The sequence below is a fragment of the Pyrgilauda ruficollis genome, unplaced genomic scaffold (genome assembly GCF_017590135.1).
Source record: "Pyrgilauda ruficollis isolate IOZ18807 unplaced genomic scaffold, ASM1759013v1 scaffold182, whole genome shotgun sequence".
Classification (NCBI taxonomy): domain Eukaryota; kingdom Metazoa; phylum Chordata; class Aves; order Passeriformes; family Passeridae; genus Pyrgilauda; species Pyrgilauda ruficollis.
The window spans coordinates 520,166-539,883 of record NW_024517207.1 but is presented as its reverse complement, the minus strand read 5'-3'; the positions used below and the strand labels follow the sequence as shown (position 1 = coordinate 539,883).

At 43.5% G+C, this 19,718-nt stretch overlaps 1 protein-coding gene across 1 annotated transcript in view; it reads right to left on the bottom strand.

The window, feature by feature from the left end:
* SWAP70 (switching B cell complex subunit SWAP70) overlaps positions 1-16,219 on the bottom strand; it is a 36,248-nt gene extending 20,029 nt beyond the window's left edge. Inside the window, exons 1-3 of the mRNA XM_041464665.1 lie at positions 16,075-16,219; positions 7,226-7,366; positions 2,100-2,273 (exon numbers count right to left, since the gene is read on the bottom strand). Coding sequence (XP_041320599.1) covers positions 2,100-2,273; positions 7,226-7,366; positions 16,075-16,173 — 414 coding nt within the window. The 5' untranslated portion in view covers positions 16,174-16,219. The remainder of the gene's footprint in view (positions 1-2,099; positions 2,274-7,225; positions 7,367-16,074) is intronic.
* Positions 16,220-19,718: the final 3,499 nt, after the last annotated feature.

Genomic DNA, 19,718 nt, shown 5'->3' with positions numbered 1-19,718 from the left:
ATCCCACACAAACAGCTGGATCTCTGAGCCAGAACTGCAGTAGATGGTGTGTTGCAATACTCTCAGCCAAGGATTAGAGCAGCAGTCGGGCAGGGCAGGAGAGCCTGCTCCCTGGGTGGGAAGTGTAGTCACACATGAGAGGTTTACACTGCTCTCAGCAAATCAGCAACAGCACAAACAGCAGGGCTTCCATCCCCCTTCTCCTCTCCTTCACTTTGTAAAAATCCCCTCACTGTACACATGACCTGCAAGGCATTTTGTAAAAAAGGCAAAAGAGAAAAAGCAAAACTGGCTGAAACTGAGACTTTGCATTTTTACTTCGGGAATTTTGTGCAGAGAGTAGATGAGTAAATGGGAATTTTTCCAGAAATACAGAGAACCTGATGCAGGACCCTTGCAAAGCAGAAAGGAGGGTGTTCAACAGACAGCATTCCTCCAGTGCCTGATTACATTACCTGTGTGGTCTGAGGGAAGGTGGAGTGAATACAGGCATTGTATATGATAAGAACAGAGCAGCCTTTCTTTGTCAGTCAGGCTCTGTAAGCTTTCTTTAAACAAATTGCACAATTTAAATCTTGCTGTAATCAAGGAGATGCAGACACAGATCCACAATCAGAATTTTTAAAATAATCCAAGTAGAAGAGCAGTACAGGCTAACCAGGACATTAAGGATGGGAAGGAAAGCAAACAACAGCACATACAAAATATGGAAATCAGGAAATTCTCAATTCAGTGCTGACTCTGCAGCACATCTGCCAACACTCAGACATGTTGCCATTATCTGGCAGCAGCCACACAAGGCAGCACCAATCTGGGGCTTCCTTGGTGGAGAAGGAGTGGGGAGCAATGCCCCAGAGCTGGCAGGGCTGAAGCTTTTAACCATGCCAGCAATTCAGGAGATGGGAAATGTCTGCCCACAGGTAAGCCAGGCTGCACAGCAGGGAACACACTGACAAACCAGAGATGTGGATTCGAGTCCCAGTTTTGGCATTTTTTTAGTGGCTTTGACCTACCAAGCCAAATATAGCACCACTAAGAAAGGAGCTGTCTTAGCTTTTATAGCCATGATCCCTGCTTCCCAGAACCAACAGAAACAAATGGGACAGCAAGCAAGAGGACTTTCTCATTTCTCACAGGAATACAGCATTCCAGGTAGGGCCCTGGCATGGGCCAGTCTGGCAAAACCAGAAATGTGCAGAATGAAAGTGTCCTGCTAAAAAGTGAGTGAGAAGGCAAAACTGAGGAGTTTATTTTGATAGGAGAGCTATCTGTACTTGAGGGTTTGGCACAACACCTTGGAGTCCAACAGTTATGTTGTTAATGGCATGTTAATCAGACTGTTTTGATCCCTGGCTGTTCAACAACTTGCAAATATTTATTATTCCATCCTCCAGTACCGAACTGCAAACCACTGGGATTGGCATGCACAGTTTTGCAAGGGATTATTTATGCTGATAGTTCTGATCTTTCTGCTTCCTTCCCCACTCATCCCAAAGGGGAGAACAGTGGAGATACCAAAATCTTCCTTTAGGGTTAAAATACCTATTTGAGTGCTGCCAATACTTGTTCATGAACTGAAAGTATAAAGAGATCTCTCTGGTATTATTCCTTCAGACACTTCAAGCAAGAGTGTTCAGGGGCTGGCTGGTCTTATCAGAAACAGAAAATTTTGTACTGTCCTTTCCATCAGGAGGGTGACATGACACTGAAGAGTCATCTTGCAAGTCACAGTAACACAGAACAGATGAGGGCATTTTTTTTCAGAATCACATAGACCTTGTAAAATTGTAACCACCTATAAGCAAGTACAGTGATTAAAGTTCACATCCATGCATGTCCTGTTTATCCTGTTGAGTCCAGGCTGTTTACATGACAGTCACACAGAGCTATCAATATCTCAAGAATCCTGTGGAAATCCCCATATATCCATCCACCCTGGAAGACACAGAAATGCACCTGAGACCTTACAATACTAAAAGAGGGGAATAAAACTTTTAAATTAAACAATATTTCCTCTTAAATCTCTAGAGAGTACCACACTTTACACAATTCAACTGAGACATTAGGCAAACTGGTGTTAAAGAGCTTTTGTTTCTTACCTCCTCAGGTACAATGATTAAAGGGTATTTGTCCTCTGACAAGAAGTTAAAAATAACCCACACTTTAAATGCATCTTCATCGCTAATCAGCAAAGGACTTTTAGAGAGATTCTTTTTAGCACAGAGAGTCCAGCACATCCTGTTGAATTCAACTTTGTCAAAGTTCCCTTGAACCTAAAGAGAAGAAATTGAAGAACAACAAAGAAATTGATATGCACAAATGGCACAGAATAGCAGATAAACAATGTTTGTCAGGTTTCATCATACAAAAAGCAGTAAGAAAATTGTAATTTGCACAAAACACCAAAGCCCAAAAAGAGCACTGTAACAACCTATTCTGACTTCCTGCATGGGGTAAAATAAGGAATTCCTCCTAGCAAAACTGACATCCAACCCCCAATTTCTGGTTGAGGTAATTACACTCTGACTCCATGGAAAGGAGGTTACAGTGCACTCTGTGTTTCCTCTGCCACATCAGCTTCCAAACCATCTCCACAACTTAGTTCCAGCTGCCCTCCTATTGCACTGACTTACTGAGATTTTATATAGCAAATTTGGAAACCAGCATAGCCAAATCCACATGTGGATATGCTAAAAGCAATACTGGAGCAGCAGCTGGGAAGGACCTTCAGTGTGTTTTTTACCTCACATTACTCAAACTAACTCTTGCAGAGTATTCATAAACACAGAATCATTTTTTTCCTCAAATACTAATTCACTTAAAATCTTTGCTTTTTCTCAGGTTTGCAGACCTTCACCTCATTGATACAAAAATTCCTCTTGTTTTCATTATCCTTTATCACATCTAGCAGCTGCATCTACAGATCTGTGAATTATTTATATAGGCAAGACCTCTAATTTACAGTTTTGTTTTTAAACCCTTGTTTAAGTTACACATTAAACCTATTTATTATCTTCCCATAACTTAGCAGTGGTATTTCTTTACCAATGTGTTACTGATTAAGGCATGTTTGACACTGTAATGGAAGCCCCTTTGAGATTTTGGAAAACACATCTAAGGAACAAGTTCTTGTACCTCTTGTGGTAGTGAGACCAGTAATGGTCAATGATTTTTTAATGATAAGCCAAACCACAGATCTCAGGTGCTTGAAGAACACCAGTGCAAACTGTCGGATTTCCTACCTAGTCTGGTAAGCAGTCAAATACAGTGACCACACCACACTGGCCCAGTCAGTGACAGACACAGGAAGCTGATGAATTGATGTGGGTGGAGGGGAAAAAGAGGGGGAAAAAGATAAAAAAAGAAAGACAGAAGTAAACAAGAAACCTGATGACAAGAACAGTCTCCAGGCATAAGAGTGAGACTAGCAACAAAAATCATAGACTTTGCATGCTTGCAGAGGCCACCAACGTGAGTGGAGATGCAAGAGGCTACAGCTGTCCTTTGAATGAGGTGGCAGCTGTAGGAGCCAGAGCTACCCCAGCCACAAGTTCAGCATCTGTCTTGTTTGCACAAGAAACACAGATCTTGAATGAAACACTGACTGAATGAACAAACACCCTCTGGAAAAGGGCTAGAAGTCAGGATTCCTTCATTCTATTCATCATCACTTCACTCCTTGGCTACCCTTGCCTGTGCTTTTTCTGTGTCCTCTCCACCTTGCCCAATGAACCAGGACTTCTTTTCTAAAAGTGTTTTTCCCACCCTGACAGTGAGGAGTTCCACCTTGGAAACGTCCTGGTGGTGCATGGGTCCTGCTACCACAGCAAAGCAGGACTGCAGCCCCTCAGACACTCCTGTCAAAGCCCAGGTCACCTGCAGCACATCCCTGCCACCAGGACTGTGCACCAGTTGAGCAGGAAGTTTCAGAACCATTTTACCACAGGGGAAGAGGTCCCACAGTGCCAGCAATCCCACTTTAGACATGTAAGCACTTTTCTCAGAATCCAGACTTGGTTCTGAAATGGACTTTGTGGGGCCCACGCGGCATCCAGAACAGAGACACTGTTTAGGAATTATTCAGGACAATAATTACATCAGCACTTGAGCCCTGGCTCTCCAAAATAACAGTTCCAAAAATATAACAAGCATTGGTAGTGTAACTTGCATTCATGAAGTTGCCTGGAAGATGAGATAACCTGAGGTTTGAACAATGTCCTTCTTTGTCTCTCCTCACCAGGAGTCTTCCCTGCTCTAAATAAGGCCACCTGTAAAATACCACCACTGCCATCACTGAAAGGGAAACATTTCCAATTGGTATTTAAAGACAGACATTGTAAATAACAGAACATGCTAAAATATGGTTAAGGAACCAAGTAAAACAAAGGATGAGACACTACATTGGCAAATCACAGCTCCCTCCTGAAAGAGACATTTACAGAACAAGACAGGTTTTGTTGCAGATGCAAGAAAATTCTATCTGCTGAGTAACAACATGCATAACACTGGAAATCATCAATCAGACAATACTAATTATTCAAATCATTTATTGAAATTACCTATGTGGATAAAGGAAATTAGTTGTAGCAAATGTATCTCACTTAACTACCTTGTCTTTCTTCACAATTGTCCCTTTCTTGATGATTCTCTGGTTCTACATAAGGAAGCTTTATTGCAGGGTAAGTCAGCACGAGAAAAAATACAAAAAGTTACAACTGCATTTAAGAGTACAGCACAAGTTATTTCCAAAGGTTACAAAGTCCTCTCAATAAAATTCTAAGTCACAGCTATATAACTATTTTAAAAGAAATTTAAGAAATCGTTCATAAAATATTTATTAATGTCTTAAAGCAAAATATCTTAAGATCAAAAAACCTTTCTTGAGCCAGTGGCTCTTGCTCGAATCAATTAATTCGCTGTAAGATGCATGACTGGAGACTGAGAGAACTTCCCGTGTATCTGGGGTATAAAGCATCAGTCCTCCTTTAGTAGCTTTGCTTACCAGAATATACTAACAGCAATTTTTCTACCATCACCCCATAAAATAACAGATTACGCCTTGAAAAAATAAAGAAGGAGTTTCTTGTTTGCTTTTGTTTGTTTGTTTGTTTTAAACAAAGGAGACACGCAATGAATCAGTGACTTCATCCCACTGCATGTTGTCTTTTGGCACTGATGTAAACTCATCTCTAAAAGAAGTCACAGACAAGATTTTTCCTGTCCAAAAAGATAGTCTTCTGTCCAAACAACTTCACTAATTTTCTTATTTACAAGCATTTAGTCAAGATCAAATAACATCAAGTTATAGATAATTTAACCCTCTTCCTTAACACTTTAATCTTTTAAGATTAACTGATGATATGGACATATCAAGCAATCACTGGAAGCCAGACCAGTATATGAATAAAACAAAACAAGAAATTATACACAGTCATGCTCTTCTCTTTCATATCTACTTACTTACATAGCCAGGTCTGTCATTTTAATATAAAAGTGTTACTTAAATGCCATTTTGCTCTTCATTTCCATGATTATTCTCCCTAGAAACACCCTTTAACAAGAAAGCATTTTTACATTTGAAAAAGCCATACATATTTCTTGGGTTTTCTTTACTTAATGGCTTGCTACTGTGGCCTCTCCCACTGTACTGCTTCGGTCAAAATAAATTAAGGCCTTTTCTTTTTTCCTAGAATTTGGAAAAAAAGACTGCTTGTTCTCCACAGGATCTCAGACAGCCAAGATGAAGCAGGAAGGCTATCACAACTTCTTAGGGACAAAGCAGGATTCTTCAGCATCAAACAATCAAGACAATAATGAGGTACTTTTATGTGTATTAAAGGCCAACAACTCCCACAATCAAACAGGACACTCCTGGGTGCCTCTCATACGCTTTGGGTGGGAGAGAAACACAGACTGGAGAGGCAGAGAAGCTGATAAACTAGATAGAAGCACATAAGCTAGATATAAGCTGCCAGATTGCATTTTATGTATCACATTTTCCACCACTATTAAATGAAGGAGCAGATATCAGCAAATGGGGCCGAAGAGTTTGCATCATCTGCAATTTCTGCACCAGACTTCTTGGGAGTGTATCAGTTCAGGACTTCTTCACAAAACAAAAGAGAGCAAACAGCTCTGTATCTCTGCAGCCACAACATCAAAGTTTGAGCGTTTCTGGGGCTGGCCCTCAAGTGTACAAGAAATCAGTGGTGTTGAAGCTGATGTTTCCAGTATCACATGAGCTGCTTTCGCTGTCCAGCCCAGTACATGAACAGAAGTCAGAAAAAAAGCAGTAAGATCATTGTTTGGGGCTTCCTAACTTTCCAACCCAGTGATTTTAGAACATGATGGAGAGGAGAGCAGAAGAGGGCAAAGCCCTGCTGGCTTTCCAGAGTTTCTCCTGAAACAAGGCATAACAGAAGACTGAAAAATGCTCAGACATGAAAGGAAAGATCTTGCAAGACAAAACTTCACAACACTCCCTAATGTCACCCACTGTAACTCTCTGAAGGGATCTACTCATTAAAACAGTGCAGATACTTTCACCCTTCTGTTTGCAAAGGAGCCTGTGACTATATTTTGTTATAGCTGCAGTATAAAGTGGGACAACCTACAGCTCCCAGACACTTTCAGATAAATTCAGGTGGAGGTGCTTTATTGTCACAGCACATGTCCCAGTTGAGACAGCTGCAATACCCAGAGTATCCCCACACTATTTCAGAAGGCTGCAAGCTCTGCCCTTCTTGTCCTCCAGCCCAGCCTTTCACACCCCTCATGCTCATGCACGGCAGCTGTGTGCCCTCTGCTCCCTTTGGTGGTTGGTCAGTAACACCTCAGCACCCCATGGCTCATTGCCTTCAACACCGCTCACCTGCTCTGCACAGCTGCACCCACTGGGGATGAGGCTCAGCCCCACTCCCAATCCCCACAAACTGCATAGTTACACTTTACTAATATGAGCACAGTTCTGCATGAACACAGCTTAGGTAAGGGCCAGATGTAACAGGAAATAGAAACCAAGGACAGAAGATGTAGAGAGCAGTGCACCCTTCCATTTTTAGGCACAGGCTCTCCAGAGTAGCCACGCTGTGAGGACCCCACAGACACACTCCCAACCAGTGTCTTCACACCAGCAGCAGCCTCCTGCAGGCACAGGTACTACAAAGACACTCTACCAACAAAAGCTGATACAAGAAAGCACAGAACATGAGAATTCAAAACTTACCTTTTCCAAGATGAATTTGTTTAGATAAGGCATGTAACCCTGATTGGAAACTGGTCCTTCGTCATCATCCCTGAAGTGCTCTTCCAAGGCCACTGGATCATGGGGAACGTTTAACACTGTGCACAAGTTGTGAGAAAGGACCTAAGGAGAGAAGAGAAACCAGTGACACTGCTGTCAGCCTTAACCATGGTGTGTTCCCTCCAGAGCAGACCTGTGACTCCAAAACCATGTGCAAAGTGACACTTCGATGTCACCACAAGTTCTGCCCCACAAAGTTTTGCAACACATAACTAAAAAAATCCTGATTTGATGGTTTCAGAGAGTTGATTGTTACAGAAGCAACGTGAGCACAGAGAGGTCCAGGCCCAGAGAGCTACAAATGCAGCCACACAAGCTCCCCTTTGTACATATATCCCCATGCAGCTGAAAACCAGGAGAGGCATGCAGGAACACCAGAATAATATTTGCAGAGTGAAGTCAGATAGCTATCAAAACAACCACAAACACCTAGCCTTTGAAAGTATAAATATTTATATCTAGTGAAAATGAGTAACAAAGAAAACAACTCAATATGTAGCTTTAGTTTACAAAGAAAAGACTATTCATATTAAAGCATTAACTATGGATTTCTCTCATCTGCTTGCTTTTGGGCTGCTTCTCAACACTGACCCCATGTTTCAGTTGGCAAAGGAAAGTAATGTTACAGAAAGAGGAAGGGTTTAGGTGTGCTTCTCAAATTTTTATTTTAAAAAGCTATTTGCATGAAGTATGTCACGAACTTGACAACCACTAACACTCGTGTCTGTTCTTGAGAAATGACCTTCAAGAAGAGACTACACACTTGACTAATTTTAAGGAAGTACTGAATTACTAAAAACTAACTTGCCAGCACATCTCAATTTCTTCAGCTGAGCTTTGCAAACACAAACCAACACCTCAGTACCAACAGGAAGGCAAAGCCTGGGCAGGAGTGACTCCTGTGCTGCCAGCACTTCCTAAAAAACAGCAAAACAATTTAAAAAACCATCCCTTCCTCTGGCTGTTCACACTGTCTGGGGTCAGGTCAGACCTGTGACAGGCTGCCCACATCACCCCTCGGCATGATGCAGAGCTGAGTCTCTGAAGATTATGTACTACCAACATCAGCTGGGTTAAGGATTTAATACTACACGCCCTGCCACAGTTTGTGTGGAAAAAAGTGTTTAAAAGGCCAAAAATACAGCTAAAAAAAAATTACACAAAGGTAAAACAGATCACATCTTTTCAAAAGGTATGCTGCCAGTGCTATTATTTTTTTTTTTTTTAAATCAACAACTACGTGGGACAAAGTGCAACTGAATTTTGCGGTTTTTATGTAGAATTTTAAAAAACAGACCAAAATGATGCAAAGAGAAAACAGTAAAAAAAACAAATGTGCAGAAAACTTATAAGCATGTCTATTTAGGTGAGTAGACATGAAAGATGGTCAAAGATGAAGTAGTTGTAAAAGAAGAAGTGAAAGTCTGAAGTTGTCAAAGCCTAGGAAATCAAACCAAAGCTACACACTTAAAATGTCTGGGCTTTCCCCCACCCACCTACCCCCAAGAAAAAAGAAAATGTACATTTACTATTCTGATGCATGATAAGGAGACAGCAAAATCTCTGTGTTAGTTAGCAGAAAATATTACAAAGATAGGCCAAGATGTATATTCAGTTCAGAGAATTCCTCTCTACATACCGCCGAAGTTAAACTTGCTTTCAGAAAAGGAGACATTTCCATGAGAAATACGTATTTTCACAGATGTATGCTAACACTAAGGCATTAGTGCTAATAAGGTCTAGAAATTCATAAAGAGTTAAACCACAGCATCAGTCATAGCACAACACTTCCCAAAGCAGCAAAAGAGCATTTACAAGTTATCACATTTCACACCACTATCAACAGTATATTTCACTTCAATCCATCCTTGTCTCTAACCAGATCAAGTATTTGAGTCCACGTGATTTACATGTGGGGTTGGGGGAATGTACTATCATGTGTGTTTCCCCTTCTATTTAAGGCTTCTGCTGTTATTTTTAGAAGCCTGAGGGATTCTTGAATTTCTGAGAGAGAGAGAGAGATGATCACTGTTTTCCAACCACACTGGAATTCCTAATACTATAATTAAAAAAATACTCAGTTAACACAAATATTCTGAAAGCATGACTGATTTCAGCTACTACCAAAGTAAATGAAAAAGTCTTGATAAAATACTTTCTTATCATGTGCTTTCTACATATTTGTCTTCTCCTTTTTTTGGTGTTCTTGCTGTGCTTGGGCTGTCAGAAACCTAGGTGCTTTCCACATCAAGTGACCCAACTTACCAGGAAAGAATTCCACTTTCAATGATTTTCTAAGATCTGCCTTATCTGTGATCTCTCTGGTGCCCAGTGCTCTCCTTTCATAACTCAGGAAATTCCTCGGCGCCTGCCAAGGCCTGCCGTTCTCAAACGCGGCCAAGCGCCAGCTCAATTCTTCACGTGCAGGGTGAGCAAGAAAAACTCTGCCCTGAGGTCTTGTTTGGTTTGGTTTTGTTCTCTCAAATCACATTATCTGGACCAGAAGATACTCTATGTTAATTAACAATTTTTAAAAAACCCTAACAAGTATCTGAGCACTAGACTAACTGGGGCACAGAAGAATCACCTTGCCTTGCAGAAGATACACCAACCATGAGGAAGTTTTGCAGCAGTCAGGATTATTCCCCCAGTGCCCACAGGGTTGCCAGGCAGCTTTCTCCTTCCTCATTTATCATGCTCTGGATGCCACATTTAACAATTTACCTTCATGCCAAAGCCAACTCCTGCCCCAGCCCAGAGACTCATTCTGCTGCAGCACATGGGCACAGTGGAGGTCCCCAGATTGGGGTGAGAGACAGCACAGGCAGCCTGCAGGGGGTTCACAACACCAATGCACTCCAGGTACAACAATCCTTCACTCTCACGGACCAGTTTTGTAAGAAAGATCCCATCTTTCCCTAGGAACACTGAAGGCGTTCTGTTCCAAACAGAAACACAAGCAAGCTGAAGGCCAAAGGTCATCGCAGACTTTGGATTTACTTTATTTATGCCCTGTTTCATGCTGCTTTATCTTCAGGTCTACTCTGCCAGAGCTGCTCCCTTCTTGAGTTCCCATTTTCCAAAACTTTCAGCACGTGTTGAATTGTTACCATCTGAGTAGTTTCATTTAACCATGTCCCATAAGAGGGATCTGCATTTCTACAGGGAGAGGGAGGATCTGCTAGACTACTTACTGCTCAGTGACAAAAATTTGGCCCAGATGACAGTGGGAGCATTACCAGGGCAGACTAATCCTGCAGTAGCTATTGTCAGCTTCTTGGTAGTTTTCTCTTTTTCTTTTCCATCTTTCTGGGGAGTCTTCCCACTCCCAGTCTCTTTTTCAGATTTTAAAATGTTGGCATCCCAGATCCCGACAGCTCTATTCAGTGGCTTCGTGTGAATTCATTCCAAGACATTCTTGGCTCATCTCTCCCTAACATCCATGTCAGCAGCCAGCCAGCCAGCCAAAATAAGGCTACTCACAAGCACTTTCCCTTTTTCTTTTACTACCAGTGTTAAAAGTAGCATCATATAGCCCTTGTCACAAGAACCAGGGCTTTTCATCCAGGGTACATCGTACGTACACCATATCCTGCATCATCACACCCCCAAGGTCCAGCTTCCTTACACTCAGGTAGCACATACCCCATCTGGTGCCTCATTATTTACCATCAGGGTTACTGCAGCAGCCTCTTTCCCAGCTGGATGAGTGTATTCCAGCCCAGCCTCCACCAGCCCAGGTTCCTGACACTTGCGCCCTTTGCCCACATCAGCTCCCATTCCTTCATTCGCTCCTTTCACCCCTGGGCATTTGCACACCCCTCATCACCATTTTCAATAACCTCACCCTTCCTTTTGCCTTCATTATCTGCATAATCCCCCCTGGCCTCCAGTCACATCCTGGTGTCAGCCCTCATCTGCCCAGGTAGCCAAGGGAATTGCCTTTCTGTCCTGGGGCTCCCAACCCTTAAGAAGAGCTCTTTGTAAACATACTCCATGTACTGCACCTTTCTTCGACATGTGCCCTGAAATCAGTTGACAAAACAGAATCACAGAATGCATTAGGCTGAAAAAGACCTCTGAGATCATCAAGTCCAACCTATGACTGAACACCACCATGTCAACCAGACCAACCACGTCCAGTCTTTCCTTAAACACCTCCAGAGACTCCATCACCTCCCTGAGCAGCCTATTCCAACATCTAATCAGCCCCTCTGTGAAAAGATTCTTCCTGATGTCCAACCTGAACCTCTCCTGTGGTGCAGCTTAAGCTTTTGTCCTCTTGCTGGTTGCCTGGAAGAAGAGACCTATCCCCACCTGGCTACAAGCTCTCTTCAGGCAGTTGTGGGGTGGTAAGGTCACCGCTGAGCCTCCTTTTCTCCAGGCTAAACACCCCCAGCTCCCTCAGCTGCTCCTCACAGGACTTGTGCTCCAAACACTTCACCACCTTTCCTGCCCCTCTCTGGACTTGCTCCAGCACCTCAATTTCCTTCCTAAACTGAGAGGTCCAGAACTGGACACAGCACTCGAGGTGTGCCCTCACCAGTGCCCGGTACAGGGGACAATCCCTGCCCTGGTCCTGCTGGCCACATTATTGCTGATCCAGGCCAGGATGCCACTGGCTGCCTTGGCCACCTGGGCACAGGCTGGCTCAAGGTTAAACAGGCTGCTGATCCACTGGGAGCTGCTCCTGTCATGACAGCCTCATGGCCCTGTCATTTCCTCATGCTCCCTGTTTCAGTCTACAGGCTGCCTGGGCTTTCCAGGCACAACAGCATCCCTCCCTCACACCTCACCGACAGCACTGCTCATGGCTACCCTAATACACACACTGTGAGCCCCACTGAGAGCCCCAGAGCAGGACCCTGTCCCCCACTGTGAGTCACAGTGACTAATTTCCTACTGCTCTGCACGGCTGCACAAAGCCGATTGTCCAGCCAGGGTCCTGCCCACTCGGCGCAGGCTCCCACCCCTGCCCCTGCCTCACTGCATTGTTCAAGGTCTTCCTCTGTGGTCAGACCATCCCTCTCACCCCTGATTACACCATTCTTCCTCTTCCCACAGGCCACCAACTTCTCATCTAGGTGAAAAGCAAAGCAAAGGCAAGAGGTATGACAAGCCTCTAACACCCCAGATATGGGAACAGACCGGTATGAATTTTCTAAGCCTGACAAGTAGTTCTGGTCACCCAAAGTTACAATACACGCCTGAGTGAGACAGTATTTGCACATGTGGCTCACCATCCACATTCTGCAGATAGCATCCAGGAGTCCAAGACCTCAAGACTTAAAAAATGCCCCCCAGTGCAGCACGGAAAACAAGAACACCAAAATAAACCCACTGCCTAAGCAGAGACAAGTCACAAAGCAACAAGCGGAAGAGCTTCCAGAGCGGGTGTAAAAACTAATTGGTGGATTTTTCCAAGATCCAATCATACACACACTACACACAATTTTGCTGGCTGTCAAGTGGAACCATATGTAAAACTACAGTGTTTCAAGATCCAGTTAAAAACTGGATTTAATGCTGGTACCCTTACAGAAACTTCTAAAACAAATTAATTTAAAAATTGCAGATGGTAAGAAAGATGAAATTGGATCTAAGTATAGGAAAGGAAACAATTTGGATGTAGCTCGTGCTGGAATCACAGCAGCAGCTGAAACTGTGTACACAGAACTTACACCTGAGCCTTGCTGTATCAGTGTTTGAAGGTGCCAAAAAACATACTGGCAAAACAATGACTGTGTCCAGCTTTAAAGCTGTAATTTAAGAACAGAATACACAAATGTTTCTGCTGATGTAGAAAAAGAGACTAAGAGCTGCAGCCAGCATGCCAGTAGAACTTCTGAAGACTACCAGTTGAAAAAAAATGAAAAAATCCAAACAAACAAAGAAAAAAATCAGTACATACTGTAAGAAGACAATATTCAAAATTACACTGAGGACTGATTTGACTGTCTCCTCTCTCAGCAGCTCAGAACATATGCAAAAGATACAAATGGATAAAAGACATCTCATAACATCCTTACTATTCCAAGCAAGTCCCATTTTTGCCCTCAAGCATTTGCTGTTTCTCCAGACTACAAAACAGACCAAACTGACTCACCTCCATCCATCTGCTCTAGATCTACTGAAAACAAATGTGTGATGCAAACCCTTTGCAGTAGGCCCTCAACTACAGAATACACACACACACATATATTTATTTTTCTCATAGTATTTAAGTTAATTATTTATTTTTATGGAAGGATCAAAGGTCACTTCTAGGCAGAGTAACTAAAAATCAGTTCCTTTAACAACCAAATGTATTATCCTTAGGAACTTCCCTGCAATGTGATGGCACCACCTTATACTGGATCACACAAACCAAAGACACATGGCCAGTAGGTTTTCTTACTGAGAAGGGAACAGTTCAGCAGGTTACAACACTGCCATTCTCACAAAACAAAAAGGTTTTTATCAGTTTTAAAAAAAGCCATTCCACTCAATTATTAAGCATATTTTTCTAATGTCACAGATCTCTACTAACCTGTTGGTCTGCAAGCATCAGCACTCCATTTTACAGGAGTGCTGTATCTTCCTCATGATGATGAGAAACACTTCATTGGGAAATACCTTCTAAGGACAACACAGTCCTATCTCTGTCATACTGGAACTTCTCTTTTGCTGTCCTGCCTGCCCTTTTTAACTATGCAGGGCTACTGCCACCCTGCACACCTTTTCTCCCCAGCAGGACCATCAGTTTGACACCACATTCAGCATTTGCCACAAAAAGTCTACGCAAGAACACCCTCTACTCCCTCCTGAAAACTAATTCTTGGTGGCCACAGGAGAAGGTGGCAACCTCATGACACTTCCCACAGGAGCCTTTATGTCACAGACAGAACTGCACAAACACACAAAGCCCTGCTTTTCTTGATGACACTGTACCAGCACACTGGCAGCTTCTGCAGCCATTTCATTCAGCCCAGAATCTGAGTGTAGGAATGTGCCCTTTGCTGATGGAGTGACAAAATTATATTTTTGTCTCCTTAAAAAGGAAAAAAAGCTCAAAAGTTTCCTCAATTAGGTAAAAAGACACCTCATAGGACCTTATGGACTTCACCTCAAACTTAAGGATAGCCAACTACACAGAAGCCAAAAAGTCCTGCCTAAGCAGTTTACTAGAAAAAGAAGACAACAAAGGAACTAATCACTTTTGTGAGGTGTTTTACCAGGAGCAAGAGCCTCTTACACTTAGCTCGGTTTTTCTCTGAGCTTTGTTATTATTATTTGTAAAGAGCTTTGTTATTTTGCCTTTTATTAAAACTTTTCTGTTTCCAACACTGCCACAGAAGCCATCCTGCTGATTTTATACTATCTGAAGTAGCTGGGCTATCTCAAGTGTGACACAGATCTCCAAGAGCTTGTAAGACCTGGCTCAAAGAGACCATTATATCACCTGGGCTATCTCAAGTGTGACATAGATCTCCAAGAGCTTATAAGACCTGGCTCGAAGAGACCATTCTATCACCCCAGCCCCACCTGAGGTTTTGCACTGGCCTGCACGATGACATCTGCACACACCCTCGGGCGAGTGCATGGAGCTCACCAGGTGTGGTAGGCAGCATGACAGGAAAACAGGATTCCTATAAAAAGTAGGATGATTTTAAAAAAACCTTCTCTGCAACCTGCTTCAGTTCGTCCTGCAAGGCTGGAAGACAAAGACTCACTGTCATTGACACCCCCTGTGAAAAACCTGCACACATTTTCAGCTCGAGTTCACAGCCAGGCCTGGCGTCTGGCCCAAATCCTGCCCCGCAGTCACTTCTGGCCGAGCTCGGCCCTATCTCACAGCCCCATCACCCCAGCAGAAGAAAAGGAGAAGAGGAACAGGCTGCTTGCAGCACGCTGCCAGGTCCGGACCCTCATTACATAATGCTAAAAATAAAGTCCATGAGCGACCAGCCACGCTTGCAAATAGCACCCACAGCACGGCCAGCGTCGCTGGTGGAGTTAATCCCACGAAAGGCGCAAACCTCGCTGATTGCTGCTGCCCACGCAGCCCCAGCACCGAACACAAGGACCCACAGTCTCGAATGTCAACAGGTGTTGCGTTCTTATTCAAAATATTTATTTAGCCAGATTCCTGCTATTATTCCCAGGCCAAGACGGTCCCATAAAGCAGGGCCAAGACGGGACTGGATTCAGCGAGCTGCCTGAGAGCTCTTTTAAGAGCACAAACACTACTTCAGCGTGTAAGCTAAGGAAAGAATGGCACAGTTGGAGCCTCTTGACTAATTCTCCTGTTTATATCCAAATAAGAGGGCACTGTGGAACCTCTCTCTCCCCTTGGCAAGCTGTGAATTTCACTTGGACGCAGCCAAGCCCTATAGATGGGACCTTGTGGCTACCCCACAAAAGATTTTGGCCAGAAAGGGTAGCAAGGACATGTGGTTGAAAGCGGACCAGAAGCACAACAAGGGTTTGTGCGCTGACATCTCGGGGAGGACGGAGCGGAATGAAAATCAGCCCGCCCGGGCTCCAGGACGGGTCCGCGCCAGCCCCCGCGGGACGGAGGTGGCCGGGGCCCGCAGGGACAGCGATGCCGCGGGACGAACGCTGGGGAGAACGCGATTTACAGCGCCAGGAGAGCCCCGAAAGCGAGCGCCCGTGTGCCCCCAGAGGCGGCCGCCGCAGGCAGGTCCCAGCCCGCGCCCCGTGCCCGCCGTGCCAGCGCTCGGCGGGGACCGACCCCTCGCACCCCACCGGGCTGGCCGCCCCCCGCTTGCCTTGAGCTGGGACTTGGAGACCTTCCCGCTGCGGTCGAGGTCGAGGGCGGTGAAGGCGTGCCAGATGGACTTGAGCAGCTCCTCCTTGAGCCCCACCATGGCCGGCCCGCTCCCGGCCCGCGCCCGCCGCCACCGCTGTGCCCCAGCCTGCTGAGTCTATGAATGTAGTTTACGAAAGCGTCAGGTCCAATGTTCCCAGCAGGATAAGTAAGGAGAGCAGCTTTCCTCTTGGAATTTTCCTACGCCACAAACAGCTTGGAAGGAAGGCTGCACACAGCTGGAGAGAGTGCAGTGCAATCCCAGTGCAGGGGGAGAGCTAAAAAACCTCCTGCTCCACTACCTCCAGGGCAGAAACCTGACAAAGAGGAAGGAATTGTGCTGTTGGAAGTTTTCTTTGGGTGTTTGGGGTAGTTTTTTTGTGCTAAGTCTTCCTTAATGCTGTGGGTTGGGAATAAGCACTGGTAAGGGCAGCAGCTGTGCAAGGACATCAACAGAGATTATTAAAACAAAATTAATTTCTGCTTAATTTCTTCTGCATGTTGTAGGGAAAGAAAATTGTTATTTATGATGCATGTGCTGTGATCTCAATGGTCTTTTTTCCATGTATGAGTCCCTGGTTTTTTGCTAAGTGCTGTGTTTGTTGGTCTACTTAGCCAAAAATACCTCTTCAGACCGGCTTTGGGGAGAGAAATGGAATGGCCTCTTTGTACCTCTTGATGGATGTCTTCAGCATTTCAGTCTGAACAGCAAATACCATAAATCATGTCAGCAACACAGCCAGGATCCAAACCCCAAATGCACTGAAGCCCTAGGCCCAAACAGGAGCCATGCACTGAGAGCATCTCTGTGTGCTTATTGTGCAGAAAAGGACAATGGGGGAGAAGAAGTGAGGGGTGATGGGTGTGGTCTTAGAAGGTACAAAACTCTCTAACGCTTACTGACTGACAGAGGGTCAGAAATAGGACTCCTGCATGCAGTATTTCCTGCAAGTGATAGAGAAGTTCACACATCTGTGTCTCCCTGTAACCCACATACATTGCTCTGAACACTGAGACTGTCATTCACATAACACAGCCCATGATCACTTGAAGGTTTTATTTTCACAGATTTCACGCAGAACCATTAGGATCCCAAACTCAAGACACATAATAAACATAATCAGAAAAAAAATAGGTTTTGCCCAATTTTAGTCTTCAGTCAATTACATCATCAGAACAAAAACAGCACTCAAAGTGTTCTGGCAGTACAGTTTGACAACTCCTTTGTACCAGGTGGTGCTGATTTATTGTGATTCCAGTAAAAAGGCACTCAGATTCTAAAGTGTCACTTAAAATACCATTTATTGCAGCCAACATTATAATGGAGAGAACAGTGTAGATAACCTTACATTCCTTCAGGAACCCTGGGCTGCCCAGCATCAACCAGGTGCAGCACGTCACACAGATCCTGCCCATGGAAAATTTACACCATTTTGGTCATTCAAGCTATTAGAGGATTTTTGTACAAGGAGATAACTCTGTACATTGTTTCTATGGCCAACATAAAACATGTTCACACCAGAACCCTTTGCTGCCATTTTCAGACGAAGCACAGGGCATGCAGGGGTTGTCATTGCAGGCACCACATAGGACCTGCCCAAAAAATCCTGTGGGACAATCAGCCAGGGAAATTTATCCCCTGTGGGCCCGGAGGCCAGGCTGGACAGGCAGCACAGCTCAGCACAAGCTGGGAAGTCACAGGCCTAACTTGCCTGGACCACTGCTCCGCCAGGTACAGGAGCAGGGCGGGTGAGCAGACAGCAAAGCCCCCTGTAGGAAGTCATTCTAATTCTCATAGGTGATAAATGATAAGATTGGTTTTCTGTATGTGATGGAGGCTAGAATCATCCACAGATTTTTATTCTTTAGAGATGTTATAGTCTCCAAGTAGCACAGTCAGTTCCCAAACACAATCTGCCTTATTCACTGAGCATACTCTATCAGCCTTTTTTCCCCTGCTTTTTCCTAACCTTTTGCTCCATAATTTATTCAGGACTTTGGAATCCACAAATAATTATTTATGCTCTTTCCTCAAGATGGATACTCTGAAATACATGATTAATATAAAATTGTTGTGATAAAATTTCCTAATGAATCTGATTTGCTAACATTACAGCTGCTATTATTATCAGAAACATCTGCCATCGTAAAATACATTAGCATTTCTCCAATTAGAAGACAGCTATTCCACTTAAGAAGGAAAGAGACAACTTTTATACATGCAGATAGGTTGGTAGCTGAGCACCCACAAGGTCACCAGTAAACACAGAAGACCCTTCCTAAAGTGCCTTAAAATACAGTTAGATTCTGTGAAAAGTCACTAAAGAAAAGCAATTAATGTAGTTCACACATGAATCTTGTAATGGCAGGGACTTAATCTCTGCTTTGAACAGAGTTCAGTGATTTTTTGGCAGTTTGGATTTTTGGTAAAAACAATAGAGTGGAAAAACAAAATCCAAACTAAATGCTCCACAAATTGTAATAAACAATGAAAACCCACCACACCCACACATCTAAAAACCAACCAACAACAAAGAAACAACCAACCAATCAAACAAACAAACAAAAAACTTCCAGAAAACAACCCACTAAAACCCTGTGTGCTGCTTTTCATTTTCTCTTCATTCTTTTTGCTGGCTTCTGTTACTCCTGATTTAAATGACATGCTAAAATCCTTTGCCAGAACAGGATTTGTTTTCCACTCAGAATATAAATAGTCCCATTCAGGTCACTAGGTTAGCAGCCCATACTTAAATGTTTCATTAAAATGAGTGGTTTATACAAGTCTCAGCTGCTCCAGCACTTCATAGGTTAATCAAGAGGATACTTAGAAGTTGTGCATAAACCTAGCACATTATTTTATATAGCCATACTCATATTTAAATCCTCAGTGTTTTTATAGGATTGAACTAACTGAGAAAAACCAATTAAAGTGAAGATTAAATTCAGGCAAACTTACTTGTGGAATGAAACCTTTGTTTTTTATGGTTACCCAAAATAGCTTTAACAAAGTTACAGGACTAACTGCATCCACACCCAAAGTGTGAGTTATTTTAAGGAACCCTTCTATTTTGATATGCTAATCTGGATCCTTGCTTATCAAAGACTTTACATTCTGAACCTTTGAAAATAAGATTGACATGTAATCCACTAACCATTAATTAACAGCAATCACACTTAACCAAGAAACCCTTGATAGCACTACATAAACTCTAAATTGCTTGCCTGGTACAAAAGCAAGTTCTGATGCAACTTCACATACTTCTGCTTTTCCTGAAAGTTATCTGAGAGCTCAGCAACTTCATTTAAAATCCGTGCTTATTCTAATTTTGTTTCCTCACCACAGTTAAAAACATGACTGAGGGGAGGGAAGACTGGCTCGGTCTCACAGAGTGACTCACAGTTTCAGGAAGGAGCTTTAGTTAGACCCTGCTGAGGCTCAGCCTTGAGGGGTCAATCACTTTTCTCTTGGTCCTCTTTGCAGAAACTTAATTACTCCTTGTTAGCCAAATAATAAGTGTTTGTCAGGGAAGTTCTAACCAGAGGAAAGATTACGCACTTGAACCGTTACTAATTTTGTTTTATGCCACTGAGTCAGTTAAACTG